This window comes from Tachypleus tridentatus, chromosome 11 (genome assembly GCF_004210375.1).
Source record: "Tachypleus tridentatus isolate NWPU-2018 chromosome 11, ASM421037v1, whole genome shotgun sequence".
Lineage (NCBI taxonomy): Eukaryota > Metazoa > Arthropoda > Merostomata > Xiphosura > Limulidae > Tachypleus > Tachypleus tridentatus.
The window spans coordinates 80974030-80988710 of NC_134835.1; the positions used below are offsets into that span (position 1 = coordinate 80974030).

The 14681-nt window shown below is 32.1% G+C and overlaps 1 protein-coding gene across 4 annotated transcripts in view; it reads right to left on the reverse strand.

The window, feature by feature from the left end:
- The window catches only part of LOC143232587 (uncharacterized), a 69396-nt gene extending 54925 nt beyond the window's left edge, over nucleotides 1-14471 (reverse strand). Inside the window, exons 1-2 of one of the 4 annotated variants that reach the window (XM_076468193.1) lie at nucleotides 14342-14471; nucleotides 4517-4721 (exon numbers count right to left, since the gene is read on the reverse strand). In XM_076468193.1, the coding sequence (XP_076324308.1) occupies nucleotides 4517-4669 (153 nt within the window). In that variant the 5' untranslated portion in view covers nucleotides 4670-4721; nucleotides 14342-14471. Of the gene's footprint in view, nucleotides 1-4516; nucleotides 4722-11459; nucleotides 11569-12473; nucleotides 12813-14341 lie in introns of those variants that run through there. The other 3 variants (XM_076468192.1, XM_076468194.1, XM_076468195.1) reach the window with 3 other exon arrangements.
- Between the last annotated feature and the right edge of the window lie 210 nt (nucleotides 14472-14681).

Sequence of the window (14681 nt, forward strand, 5' to 3'; positions counted from 1 at the left end):
AGTTTGAGTGAGCTCCATTTATAACAAGCCTCTGCTTTCTTCCTTCCAGCCACTTTTCTGTACAAGTCAACTTACTCTCAAATTTACAGAAGTAATTTTTAAATGCATTTTATGAGGCATCTTGTCAAATACTTTCTGAAAATCCAAATACAAAAGATCTATACCCTTACTTCCATGCATGTAATCAGTAATATCATTTAAGAATGTCAAAAAATAGTTAGTCAAAATTTCTCTCTCATGAAATAATGTTAACTGTCCAACAAAATTTTAAACCTTTTAAAATGACTTTACAAAGCCTCTTTTATCACTTTTAAAAACGTTTCCAATAATTGATGTAAGACTAATATGGCAGTGTTGCTATTGCCCCATTTCTCACTGTATTATTGCAAAGCCTAACTGATATGGATTCATGGTCCACCACCCCCACAACTTGGAAGAGGAAAGTGGCAAGGGTCTTCCATGCTCCACTCAATAAAAAAAAGAAAAAGAGAGAGAAAGGTCAGAATTTTATTAAACCACTGGCTAGAAAGGTCTTTTACTGAAGACAGTGTAGTGGATGATCAAAAATTCTATTTTTAAAATTTGGCATGAGTGAACCAAAAAATAACACTTCCCTGGTGCTGGTTTTCTCCATGGTAGTTCCATGGAATTGGTAGAGTTTGGATTGTACAATTAAGTATGTATACTATGAGGATATTTCAAGTGGCTTTGTAGAACACCCCATCTCACAGTTTAGACTAGTCAAGCCAGGGCAGATGGTTTGAGTGCTTTCCATCATCCTAGCTCGATAGAACTTTTGGAAAATAAGCATACCCTGAGATACAACACCAAGCATCTGGTGGGATACAATAAAGGCAGAAGGGGATCTGAAAAAGTAATAGTAGTAAATGGAGGGAGTCTAAACCTTGCAGAAAAGGTTTAATCAGATGAAGGAAATAATGGATGAACAGGTATGGATATGCCCATATGCCAACCTGAAGAATCCTGTCTATGTGTTGGTGAAATTGAGATGGATGAGAGTGACATAGATAGGAATTAATCATCCCTAATAATCATCTGATTAAACCTCTTCTCCAAGTCAGTGTGGAATGTAGAGTAGTAAATGGAGGGAGTCTAAACCTTGCAGAAGAGGTTTAATCAGATGAAGGAAATAATGGATGAACAGGTATGGATATGCCCATATGCCAACCTGAAGAATCCTGTCTATGTGTTGGTGAAATTGAGATGGATGAGAGTGAGATAGATAGGGATGATAAAATGTGGAAAAGTGAAAAAAAAACTGATAAGAGTTTGGTCAAATCACACCAAACAGATGAACAAGACACAGAAGATTATATATTGCTGAATGAGCATAGAGGCAATTAAAAATTGGAAAGAGATAAGAAAAGAATGAATGACCACCCACACAAGCAAGAGAATTATGAGGAAAATGGTTCTGATCAGGGTAGAATAGTAAATAAATATAGTGAAAGACAGTATCAAAGCCAAATGATGAGAAAGCAATGACCAGTAGAATGGAAAGGTAGTACAGAGAGAATGTCAAATGTATAGAACATGGGCATGCTAAACCATGAGTGAACTCAACAATACACCTGAAGGCTGAGAGACTACACTGTGGGTAGAATCCTGTCTGGTCAAAATCAGTGATCCATTACCAGGTTCAGAGCCCATAGCACATGTAAGTGAAAAGATGTAATTGATGAGAATGGACCCAAACAAAACACAAAAAAATATATCAATTACAGTAACCCAAAATCACAGTAACTTATTGGCTTTCTAAATAAGTTATCCACAGTGTAAACCAATTACATTCGCTTCTCAGAATTGAGTGACAATGATCACAGACAAAGAATCTCGTTGGTTTAAAAATTTATTAATATCTCAGCAAATCAAGAAGGTAAGAGATATAAGTTTTATATTTTCACTTGTCATTATCTATAGATGTGTTTCTGAGACACTTTAAAAACTATACAAGGCAGATGTGAAACTTATATATCAAAATTCCCAACACAGATGTGTTGTGACACAAAGAAATAAAGCTTAAGAATTTACTTAAATATTTCTATTTTTTATATTAAAAATCAAAACTTAAATAATATACAAATTTGAATTATAAATTACATATTGGTTAAAGGTTTATTAACTTACATTGATAATAGTCATTTAACTAAATTTTTACTCTAACTATGCAAATGTTTGTGATATGTACTTTGATACAGTTATACTAAAAGAGTTAATAGAACAATAATATAAGTTAAACAAGCATAAATGAATATGAACATATTTAGCTTATCTAATGTTGTTGTTTTTTTCATGAAACAAAGTTTCCAGTTACACATACTTTACCTTTGTTAATTAAGTTTACACCATTTATTGTGTAAATGTTACACAAACAGTACTTGTAAAATACCCCAAAAACATTAATGGGTAATGAAAGATAAATACAGGCCAGAATATTATAAGTAAACTGAATTTTAGTTTGTTTGATAATGTTTAACTTACTATATTCCTTCACCACTTTCTCTTTCAAACATTTAATTCAGACTATCTAATGCATACTTCCATTTGGATCTATTTTTTCCTGATAGAATCTACATTTCAATAGGCTGGAAATACATTGCTATTTATTCAAACAGATTTATATGATGAGTTTTCTGTAATGAATTATCAAAGAGTATGGATGACTTTTATAAACAAACATATAACATTTCTTATTACTTCCAAAATGTTTTCAGCTTGTTGCACACTTTTAATATCTCAAACTTTTTGTAGTGCATGTAAATAAGTTTGAATGGTAGGCTTAGTAGCACCTCCCCTTGATTAAAACATGTAGAAATCACTGTTACAATATGTATCAAGGAGAAAATAAATCAACTTTGAAATGCTAAAAATTCAGTAAACTAATAATAAATTTAGATTACTATGTAAAAATTACTCGATAATTTCAAAACTTCCATAGCACACCTGAAACCCTTCTGCAGCACATGGTTTGGGAAGTACAGATATATAGTATATCTGCTGTCATATATAAATCATTAAGACTAAATACATATATTCACATGATTTGTTTGTTTTTTCTTGAAACTCTCCAAATTTGTACATAAGTGATCTACAAAAGTAAGCTGTCTTATTTAGAAGGATCAATGTGAACAGTAACCAACATAAATTTACACTGAAAAATATCATTTAATACTAGGTCACATTTAAATGATTGTAATTTTCACAAAATATAATAATTAGATATTTCTCAAAATACTGTATTTTTTAAATAATTTTACATAAATTGTACCAAAATGTTGACAAAGACAAACATATTCAAAAACAGATAAGAAAAGAAGATAATTTGTATGTGCATTACAAAACAGATAATTTAACAGTTTCTTCACATGTTTTATGATTGATAATAGCCTATACAACAATCTGAAGCATAATCATTCAGGAAGTTTGATATTTTTTGGTAAAAGTGAAAACTTTCTCACAAATCACATAATGTTTTCTCTTTGAAATCTGGCTCTGAAGCAGACTGTAGAAAGACCTTAATGGCTTAACCATGAGCTTTCTTATGTGGAAATACATAGAATAGTAATAAAGAAATATCTTTACAAAATATGATGTCTTTCAAGAGGGAACCACACAGAAACAAATGAAACATCCACCTAAAAACAGAAAAAACATAACTTTCTTTGTGATCATTCATGAGTTATTTACATGTACACATTTTGAAATTTTCACTCTCCCAAAACGTATATTGTCAAACAGACTCCACGGATTTATCAACACTTCCTGAAGGTAAAATACTGAGAAATATATCCAATGTCACATGTGGTGAGAGGAAAATAAGAAGAAGAGCAGATGTAAATGGGGGGGAAAAGAGATAAAAACTAAAAATGTTTATGAAGGGCACAAATCAAGGTCTCTGAGGAAAGCACAAAAAAACATTAGAAAAGTTATGTAACTAAAAGTAAGGTTAAATTAAAAGGAACTATTAAGGAGTTACTGACCACCTAACCTAATTTTATATTTACAAATATGTAGTACTTGTACACCTATGCAAGTAACCTGGTCACTGTGAATAAATAAAAATATCTCAAAGTACTGAGTAGAATCATAATAAACAATTAAATCAGCTATTAAAACATATGGCTACAGTATAGACATTATTTCACACAATGGTGGCTGGGGGCAAAGAAAGATGACCCCTCTTAGAGAACCCACAATTCTGCTGAAAGCCCTATGCTATGGCAAAATTTGTGTACACACACGTACGCATGCACACACACACAAATATATGTATATATGTTAAGTCCCTCAAATGACACCCATTGGCTACTTGAAAAGTCATGATAAACAGTGATACATAAAAATACAGTTCAGAGTACATCACACTTGTGTAGTTTACATCAGTGATAAACATCTGTCTTCCAGGAGTTATACAAAAGAAATATGATTTTAAATTATCAAAACAAAAAAGTATCTCTAGCACAATTATTTAATGCAGACAAAAATGTACCCTTACCTGTATCTTGAAAATTACTGCTGTTTCATCCAAGAATCGAACTTCTACAGACATCATTTTCCCTGACTTCTGTTTAGTTGATGTCTTAGAATTATTTTTTCCAGGACTGTTTGGAGATTGGGGTGGAGAAGCTTCTGCATTATGTGTTGACATGATTCCAAGGGTTAAGTAAGATTAGCAATCAGAGTAAGTTTTCTGCATTCAACTGTAAGTGTGAATAGCAACATCACTCAAAGCACCTAAACTAAACCATTTCTGTTCTCTTATTAGAGTTGCACAGTTAATTTGATTAATGAAATATCTATGAGTATCAATTATACTTTTTAGTATCATATAAAATAACTGGTAAATTGAAATTTTGATTAAATTGATTAATTTTACAGAAATAAACTAAATGAAATTAGTGTTTTCGGTTATTACTGTTTTAAATTATTCCAACTATCAAGTTATCTAATTATTGCTATTATGAAAAAACTTAGATTAATCCAGTGTAATTAGTTAGTGTATTCACAATACAAATCAACTAATTGAAGTTTATGTTTCTGATAATTATTGTTTATGATTATTCCAGTTACTCAAGAAATTGAAGAATTGCATTTTTGTTTGTTATTAAGCACAAAACTACACAACAGCTATATGTGTTCTGCCCAACACAGGTAGTGTAACTTGATTTCTAGCATAACATGTAGAGTTTTTATTCATCTCACGAGATTATTCAATTAGATGAATGAAACTAAACTTAACAGCAGAAATGTTGTAGGTAGCAACATCAATTGATGATGGCTGCTGTTTAAGAGTTAATTAACTAACCCTAAGTGAACAGGTGGGTGTCAAAGTGCATATATCATGATATTCTAAAAGGTGGCATTAAACGTATTTTCTTTTGCAGTTTTACAGGTATTAACTTTTATAGAAAAGTGAAATTTAAACTGCATCATTTTTCCATTACCTAAATTTAGAAAAAGGTTTTTTGACATCATTCTGTTTTTATAAGCAACATCTTTCATACTATAAACCTTTGAATCATGCTGTACAACTAAATTTATATGTTGGCAATTCACCTGTTGAAAGCAATGAACTTGTCTGGGTGTGTCATGACAGACACAGCAGATAATTAACTGACTAGAGTTTACATCTTCTTATTGTTTGCTGTTTCTGGATTACAAGTTATTATCTGTATATAACACAATAAAAGCAGTTACTCAAATGACTTGATATGTATAAGATTATTTTCAATTTTTTTAGAAATACCAAACAAGAAATAGTCACAACTTCATCATGTACTCCTCTTAAAATGTCTTTATGGAAATGGATACAATAGACTGATCATCCTCAAACCAGTGACCTCATAAACCTATAACGGTGTGATACAGAACACACCAACCAGGCAACAAATGATGCTGTGGTTTGTTGACATGATAGAGAATGAATAACATTTGCATGCGTGTGTATGTATAAGCAGCATTTATCATCCAAAACAGCTGAAAGAAAGAAACATGATTGATGAACAAGATGATCACATAACCAATTAACTTGTTAGAAACAAACTGTGAAATTTAAAGGATGACAAATCTCTTGAACCAGATAATATTTCAACAAGAGTTTTGACAGAGGTTAGGAAATTGATGTGCGAGTCACTTGCTAATATGTTCGATACCTAAGTAGTGAGAAGATGTCAGAGGACTGTAAGCTGGCTAAAGTTATTCCTCTTTTCAGAAAAGGTGATAAAAACTGTCCAGGTAAATAAATGATCATTAGTATTAGGCCCATACACAGAATGTCTCAATGGGAGGGTCTAATTTATAAGATCAAAAACCAATACATATTGTGCAAAACACATCCAAAATGCAAAGCATGCTAATACTACAGGGGTCTGGGATGTAATCAAGTATTTCAAACCAAAAAATGCTGATGCTTCATCAGAAGAATGTTGACTATGTATAAAACCTAAATATTATAAGCATAATTCATTTACATCACAAAAACAGAAGATTCAGCCAAACCCTCCAGCATATGTATGTGAAGCTTATGTCAGTCGTGGGAAATTGTTTTTGAAGTCTGATAAAAGAAGCTATGAAAAATTACTTAATAAAGATTAAAATTTTGTTGAATAATCTGCATGGTTTCATTTAAAAAAGGTCTTCTCATATTAATCTTTTAACATCCTTTGAAGAAGTTACCACTTATGGTAAAAAAGGCAAAGTGAGTTAATTTGGTACATTTGGGTTTTCTGAAACCATTTGACAGAGTGTGACATGAGAGACTTATTTTTAAAAAATTATTGCTACAATTATGAAGGATAAGTAGGCTCAATGGATCAAAGAATAGTTGGAGGGAAGAAAGCAGAGCTGTTATAAACAGAGTTTAGTTACTAAATTAACATCACATGTGGGGTATCTCAGAGATAATTGTTTGGATCAATGCTATTTTCTTCATCTACTTTGAATGACCATTCCATTATGTTGCTGATGGTGTTAAGGTCTTGGATTTTGGTGGCTTTGCAGGTTATGCTTTACAAAAAGGGTTTAAATAAGTATGTGAGTTGCACAGATAACTGGCAGATGGATTCTAATTAAAATAACTGAAAAATAATATACATGGGTTATCACAATTTATATAAGGATAATTTTGATGAAAAAAGCTTTAATTGTGTTATGAAAAAAATATATAAAATTTGGCAGATCAGAGACACCTTCAGCTAAGTCAGTTTTTTCTAACAAGGTGGTTGGCACTTGGATTGATTTAACTTCATATGTTGTGAAAACAGTAAATTTAAATAATTTTGAGGGAAAACTTAATAAGTATTGAAATGAACAGAACCAAATTTCAGGGTTGTTTTTATTATTCAGCCTTAATGCCCTTAAATATTATTTTGGTATTTGATTCATATCCTAAACAAGTATAAACAAAATACACACAAATTATTACACAGCTAATATCTCTCCTTTTTTATGAATCCTGATGTGATGATTAACCTCATCTAGCTTAAAATCTATGAGATAAACTATGGTTTAAATACTAAAAGCTTTATAACATAAATTTGAGAGGCAACAAGCTCAATGTGTTAATTTTCAACCACAAACTAACATCTGACATTTCAATTCAAAGGAACCAGTTTCATTCAGTTGGATAACTCTTTCACTAAAACAAACAGGGTTTAAACCTCCATCCTTTAAGTCATGTTCAAATATTATACATTTAATGTAGTGTCAGAACTTAGAATATCTACATTTTTAAGAGTGAAACATACACATATTTAATATATAATGTAAAAACAGGTTTCTGTAGTTCATCAGAACATAAAGAGAATAAAAAGACTCAAAGAGATGCACAATGAATTGGCCATCTTATCCAAGAAGAACAATCAGAACAGTTCATGATTCCATACATGAACACTCTTAGAACTGCTAGGTTAATCCTCATAATACAAACAAAATGCAGTAGATAATAATATAATTAACACTGACTGAGCTATAACCTGTGAAAGAAAGAAATTTCTAATTATAAACAATTTCCTAAATTCTACATTTAATTTTAATTCTATGATTTAAATAACAAAATCACTAATGACCAATTAAACTCACAATATCAAGCTAATTAAAGGCTCTGTTGTTTAGATAGCCATGTATGTATATGTGTGTGTACATAAAGGGCCACATACACAGATCTTTGAAAATAAAAAATAATACGTATGTATATTACAGTTTTTAGGTTACTGTTTGTCTTTCAATGGTCACAGCAGATGCATACATTTTTAAAATTGTATATACTCTGTTCTACATTTCACCACTCCTCTAAGCCTTTTCTTTGAATGCCTATTTTGATTGTTTTCTGCTTAATAATGTTATCTACCTTAGATTTTACACATTGTCTTTTAATGAGCTTCAGAACCTTAGAAATGCATATCATTAGTTAACTTTCCCCAACCATGAACTACTGCTATTTCAGCAATTAGAGTAAACTGAATAATTTGTAACACCATATTAAACTATAGCTTGTGCACTTTGACCACCCCTGCACAGGTTGATTTCATTAACACACTTCTTTGTCCCATACCAATCATGAAACATAACAAAATTAAAACTTCATGCAGATAAATTTTTCACTACAATTTCTTTTTCCTGCATATTTGATAGAATACACTGGCTTTTATGATTCTGGTGTCACAAATAGATTTTAACTTTTTCTACATATAACAGTTTATTCACAGAAATAACAGTTGTCTTTAACACTTACACAACTTTTCTACATGTGTGCCATTGATGCTACTAATTTATTCCTATAACTTATGCATGAGATAAGCTGTTTAAAATAATAAATAAATATGAAGTCTAATCTAGCATTCATCAATTGTCACTAAGTTATGTTCTATATGAATATAGTTTCACTGTGGTGAGTAAAAAAACAACTGAAAATGCAATACATAAAATATACTCTCCAGCAATATAAGAAACCTAGTCTTCATTCTTCAAAGGCCTGGCATGGCCTGGTGGTAAAGGCACTCAATTCATAATCTGAGGATCACAGGTTCAAATCCCCATCACATCAAACACACTTGCCCTCTCAGCCATGGGGGCATTATAATGTGATGGTCAATCCCACTATTCATTGGTAAAAGAGTAGCTCAAAAGTTGGCAGGATTGTGCCAGTGGTCCCTAATTTAGGGGTGATAAGCAAGAGGAAAGACACAGTCATCATCAACCCCCACCAACTCTTCAGCTATTCTTTAATCAGCAAATAGTGGGATTGACCGTAATGTTAAAATGCCCCATGGCTAAAACGGCAAGCATATTTGGTAGGGCAGGGATTCAAACCCATAACCCCTCAGATTACAAGTCAAATGCTCTAACCACCTGTCTCACCAAACATGCTCACCCTTTCAGCTATAGGAGAGTTATAATGTGACAGTCAATTTCACTATTCATTGGTAAAAGAGTAGCCCAACAGATGGCAGTGAGTGGTGATGACTAGCTGCCTTCCCTCTAGTCTTACATTGCTAAATTAGGGGCAGCTAATGTAGATAGCCCTTTTGTAGCTTTAAGTGAAATTCAAAAATGAAACAAATTCTTTCTTCAATTTCCCCATTTTTCAGGGTCACTTATGAAGGGTAAAATTATTTTAAATTGGTTTAACATAATAGAAAATTTAAGGACAGCAAGGGATTTGTTGGTCCACCTAGACCATCCACTAATCCAAACCTCAAGGTAAAACACCCAAAACTAATTCTTAAAATTCAAATACTTATTGAGCCTTCTTTTAAAACCTTTTAGATTTAGTTCAACCAATTCCTCAGGCCAACCACTCTGTTAAAAGAATAAAATTTATATTTGTGTCTGATAGTCCTACTGTTCTCACAACTTTGTATTAATAAAAATGATGATGGATCAATACTGTTAATTCCTTAGCAACCTTAAAGACCTCAATCAGATCCCTTTAACTCTTCTTTTTCAAAGATAAAATTTCAGAGTTCTTAAACCTGTTCTTTTTGACAACTTTTCCATATTGAGTATCATCCAAGTAACCTTTCTCTGATACCCTTCCAACAATTTACAGTCATTCCTGAGGTAATTAAGGAGAGATAATGAAGTATAATACTCCAATCAACAACATACACATTACAATCACATTCTCTTTAGATTTGTATCAAATATTTTTGCAAAGACAAACTAAAATCCTGTTTGCTCCATCACTAGCAACAGCACATTGCTTCAATGGCTTAGAACACAGAAGATCTGATCAACCAAGATAATTTTCTTCCACAACACAATTACTGTTTAGGTTATTTACGTCAAAGTTATAATTTAAATTATGATAATCCACATACACTACCTTACATTTATTATGATTAAAAGCCACCTGCCATTTATATGCCCAACTCCCCCAAGTAATCCAAATCCTTCTGTAAGTCACCAGCAGCATTTTTACACTTTACAGACAGTAATACCAAAAACTTTAATCATTAATACCATCAACAAATCAAGCTGTTTATTGGCCAATATTTTCTACATCATTCAAGTAAATCAATAAGAGCACTGGTATCCCCCATGCAACATTAATGATTAATCTCACCTGACTGGACTACATTTACAGTACTGTGTAAAAGTGTTAAGACAAGAGAAGTTTGTCATTATTTCCATTTTATGAGGCTGATCCTTCCATGCTATTAGAGAATGTAAATTTCAGGTTGAGAATACTTATCATTCTTTAGAATTCCAATATACTTGTACCAAGGTCATGTCATAAGAGTTCTACTTGAATTAACATATTGATCAAACTTAGGATCTGTAATAACTGTCATGACATCCTGTGTAGTGTCTTCATTACATAGAAAGAAGCTACAAGAAGCAAGAATAAGGTACTAGTATATGCTAGAATAAATCAACTTAAAAACACTCTGCAAAAAAAGCTTGATAAAAACAATGTTTATCAATAGTGTAGAAAGTTCACATAAAAGCTTTATGTGATGCTGGTTAGACTCTTCAACAAACTGCTGCAGGCTCAAAATGCTCTCCAAACACTGTCAAGTACATCCTAGATCGTGAGACTGGGACAGGTAAATTGGAAAATAGGAAAAGGAGAGGCAAAACAGCTAAACTCAATGATACTGATGTTAAGTATCTTAATTTATGCAGCCTTCAGAAGAGAACGAAGAATCTCAGTGATCTCGTGCATGAAATAAATGACCACGTATCAAATGACAGAAGAGTGTCCAGATGTACAGTATGAAGAAGATTCGATGATAATAGAATATTTGGTTGTGCAGCAGTTAAAAAACATTTACTTCAATATCCAACCATTGCTAAGAGACTGAGATGTGTTAACTATTACAAAGCTGGACTGATGGTGATTGAAAAAGGGTGTTATGGATGGATGAATCCACATTTGAAATATTTGTTCAAAGTGTAGGTTGTATATCCAGCAGAAAAAAGTGAAAGATACTTACTTCAATGCATAGCACCCACCATAAGGCATGGGGGAGGCAGTATGGTGGTTTTTCGGTGTTTTTATGCTGAGGTGACAGGAAACATTTGCAAAATATGTGAAATAATAGAGAAGTGAAAGTACCATCATTAACTGATGTATCATGGTATACCCAGTGGCTTGATAATTATTGGTAAAGGGTTTTATTATCAAGAAGATAGTGACCCCAAACACTCATTCATCCATCCTATGCAGAAATCACTTAGCTAAAAGAAGAGCTGTTGGAGTCATTCCAATAATGCAATGGTCCCCACAAAGCCACAATCTCAACACAATTGAACAGATCTGGGATTTGACAGATCAAAAGTTACTTCCAAAAAAACTTTATGAGATTGTATTAAAGGCATTCATAGTAAAATCCCACACCCAAAAAAAAACACTAAATATGCTGCAACAATAACTAAAAGCCTGTTTGCAGTTATTGAAGCAAAAGTTAAGATGCAAAAAAATATTAACTGTATGCTGAACTCAAGCATTTCCAGAGTTTCTGTTATACTAAAACGGAAGATTGATAGCATTTTGATGTTTCTTCTGTGATCTGATCTACCTTCAATTATTCTTTTAAAGTAGCCCAAAATCTAATTTCTGGCTATATCCTGCCACTTTTGCACTGCACTTTATTAAGTATAACAACTTTTAGTAATACTCCAAATAAACAACGTTGACTATCCAATAAATATCATGTTTTCACAGAAGGGTTTTCAGTATCCGTTTAGTAGCATTAAAAATTACAAATAATCTACTTTTTATAATTTTCTAAGAATTAAAAAACTTAAGATGTCAAGTGTTACTTGTTTCAGAAAACAAAATATAGCTTATATTATGCTCAGATTCGGAACTTGATTGTCTGTAATTATATTTAAAAAGAGAGAGAGAGATTGAAAAAAAAAGAAATTAAAAGTTGGAGGTACCAGAAAAGTTAGAAATATATATATATCAGAGGCTGAATCAAAATATATATAATAGTGTTACTCACACAAACATACGCAAACATATATCTTCCGGATCACATTTTTCAAATTAGATTTGCCAAGAGAAACTTATGCAATAGCACCAGTACTATCAGTAGTAACATACGCCGATAGAGTATTTAATTAGCTCCTATTTGGCCTATAATCATACCGATGTAGCTTTCAACCGAACCACCTTCAAAGCACCAATCTGAGTTTGAACTTTAAAGTACTTCCACGAGAGTTGAAATGTGTCTCGAAAACAAATGCACAGAATTTTTTTTTTACAAATATTTCAAATTCAATGCACATTAACAAAACATGAACTATACCGTGGCACTTAAGTTACTGTAAAAGTTTACAGTAAAATAGTTTTTGATAATATTACTTGCTTCATGGTACATTTCATAAATAAGCCACTAGATGGCACGGCATAAAGAGAGACGAGGACTGCAGTCGTTCTTTGTAATTTTGGGCTTTATCACACTACAGCTGTATTTCTTTGTTATTTGTGATAGATAAGCAACCCTTACAGAGAACAACGTAATGGGAAAACAACACTCATCTGAAATCTTTTAACAAGTAAAATGTATAGCTTGAGTATTATGGTTATCATAAAATGTTCTACCAGTACGTAAAATTGACGTTTTTGCTTTTTTCTTTAATTATGAAAATCCAAAACTTTCAAATAGCCTTTCAAATTCAGAATTCCAGTGACCATGTAAAAAGCATAAAAATACGTAAACAGAATGTACCTCAAATATATTAACGATTAAAATAACTTTGCTATTCTAATAAAGAGGACAAAAGATTTTAAAAGGGTTATATTCTGTAGGAATCGTGGGCAGAGTTCAAGGGGTAGGATATGTCGCTTTTAGCTTAACAAGAAACAAAAGAAGTGTGTTTTGTAGCTCGCACAAACAGTGTTAAACAACAAACTCAACTACAACCCAATATGTGGAAGAAGCTCGATAGACTTCCTGAAATGGGGATTTATGCATTTACAGTAATATTTTTCAGATAATGAAGGTTACAGCGGACATGGCCTAGTTGTTAGCTTGCCGAGCTTTAGTTTAAAGAATATATTTTTATCTTTCTGTTATAAGAATAAAAAAATCACGCTCTACACTTTATAGTTGTGAGTGCGTTATAGGAATGACTATCAACTCCCACTATCCGATTAAAGTAGTCCAATAATTGGCGATGATTGTTGTTGATAATCTGTACTTTTCCTCCCTTATATTAATTATGGAGGGGTAGCAGAGACACCTCTTCTGTATCTCTGTGCTAATATCCAAATCAAGTAAACAAACAAATTTTCGTCATTGTCAAAAAAATGCAATATTTATACTTAAGTGAGAGATTGAAAATATCCAACTTAATTACAGAGATTCTTAATATTTATTTGTTTGTTTGGAATTAAAACACAAAGCTATACAAAGGGTTATCTGTGCTCTGCCTACCATTGGTATCGCAATCCTGTTTCTAGTGGTATGATTCCGCAGAAATGCTGATGTGCCACATGGTGGCAAGATTCTTAAACCTACATTTTACAAACAATTAACATATATACCACTTACACCTGTTAAATCATTTTTAAGAAACCTTACATAATTTGATAATGTATGATTCCTAATCGATATTTCAATGGCCCTAAACTCCTTTAATAAGTATATATATATTTTATTATCTAAGACTACAAAAACGATGCTACTGTTTAAGGGACAAAAGTATACATACAGTCAATGAAATACTCTGAAAAGATATTTTAAATATTAGATTTATAAAAAAAACATATTTGGCCAGCGAGTAATGAGTAGTTTTTTTGAAATAGTAAATATAGTTTTCTTATTATGCTAACCACTGCAGAAATATTTAAATGAAAAAAACATACAAGCGCACTAGTCCCCCGCTGGTACAACGGTAAGTCTACAAATTAACAATTCGATTCCCCGCGGTAGACTCAGCAGATAGCCCGATGTGGCTTTGCAATACAAAGAAACAAACGCAGTAATGGTGATAAAAAAAACAACAACTATAGAATGTGCCGCCATCTATTGCATGCTATGTATATTTTATCAAAAACCCTTCAGCAGATATTATTTTATTTTAATGTTGCCTGGTGGTAGAGTACTAAATATATGAACTTGCAACGTTAAGATCCGGGAGTTGATTTCCTGTGGTAAACATATCAGATAACCTAATGTGGCTTTGGTATAAGCTAAAAAACAAGC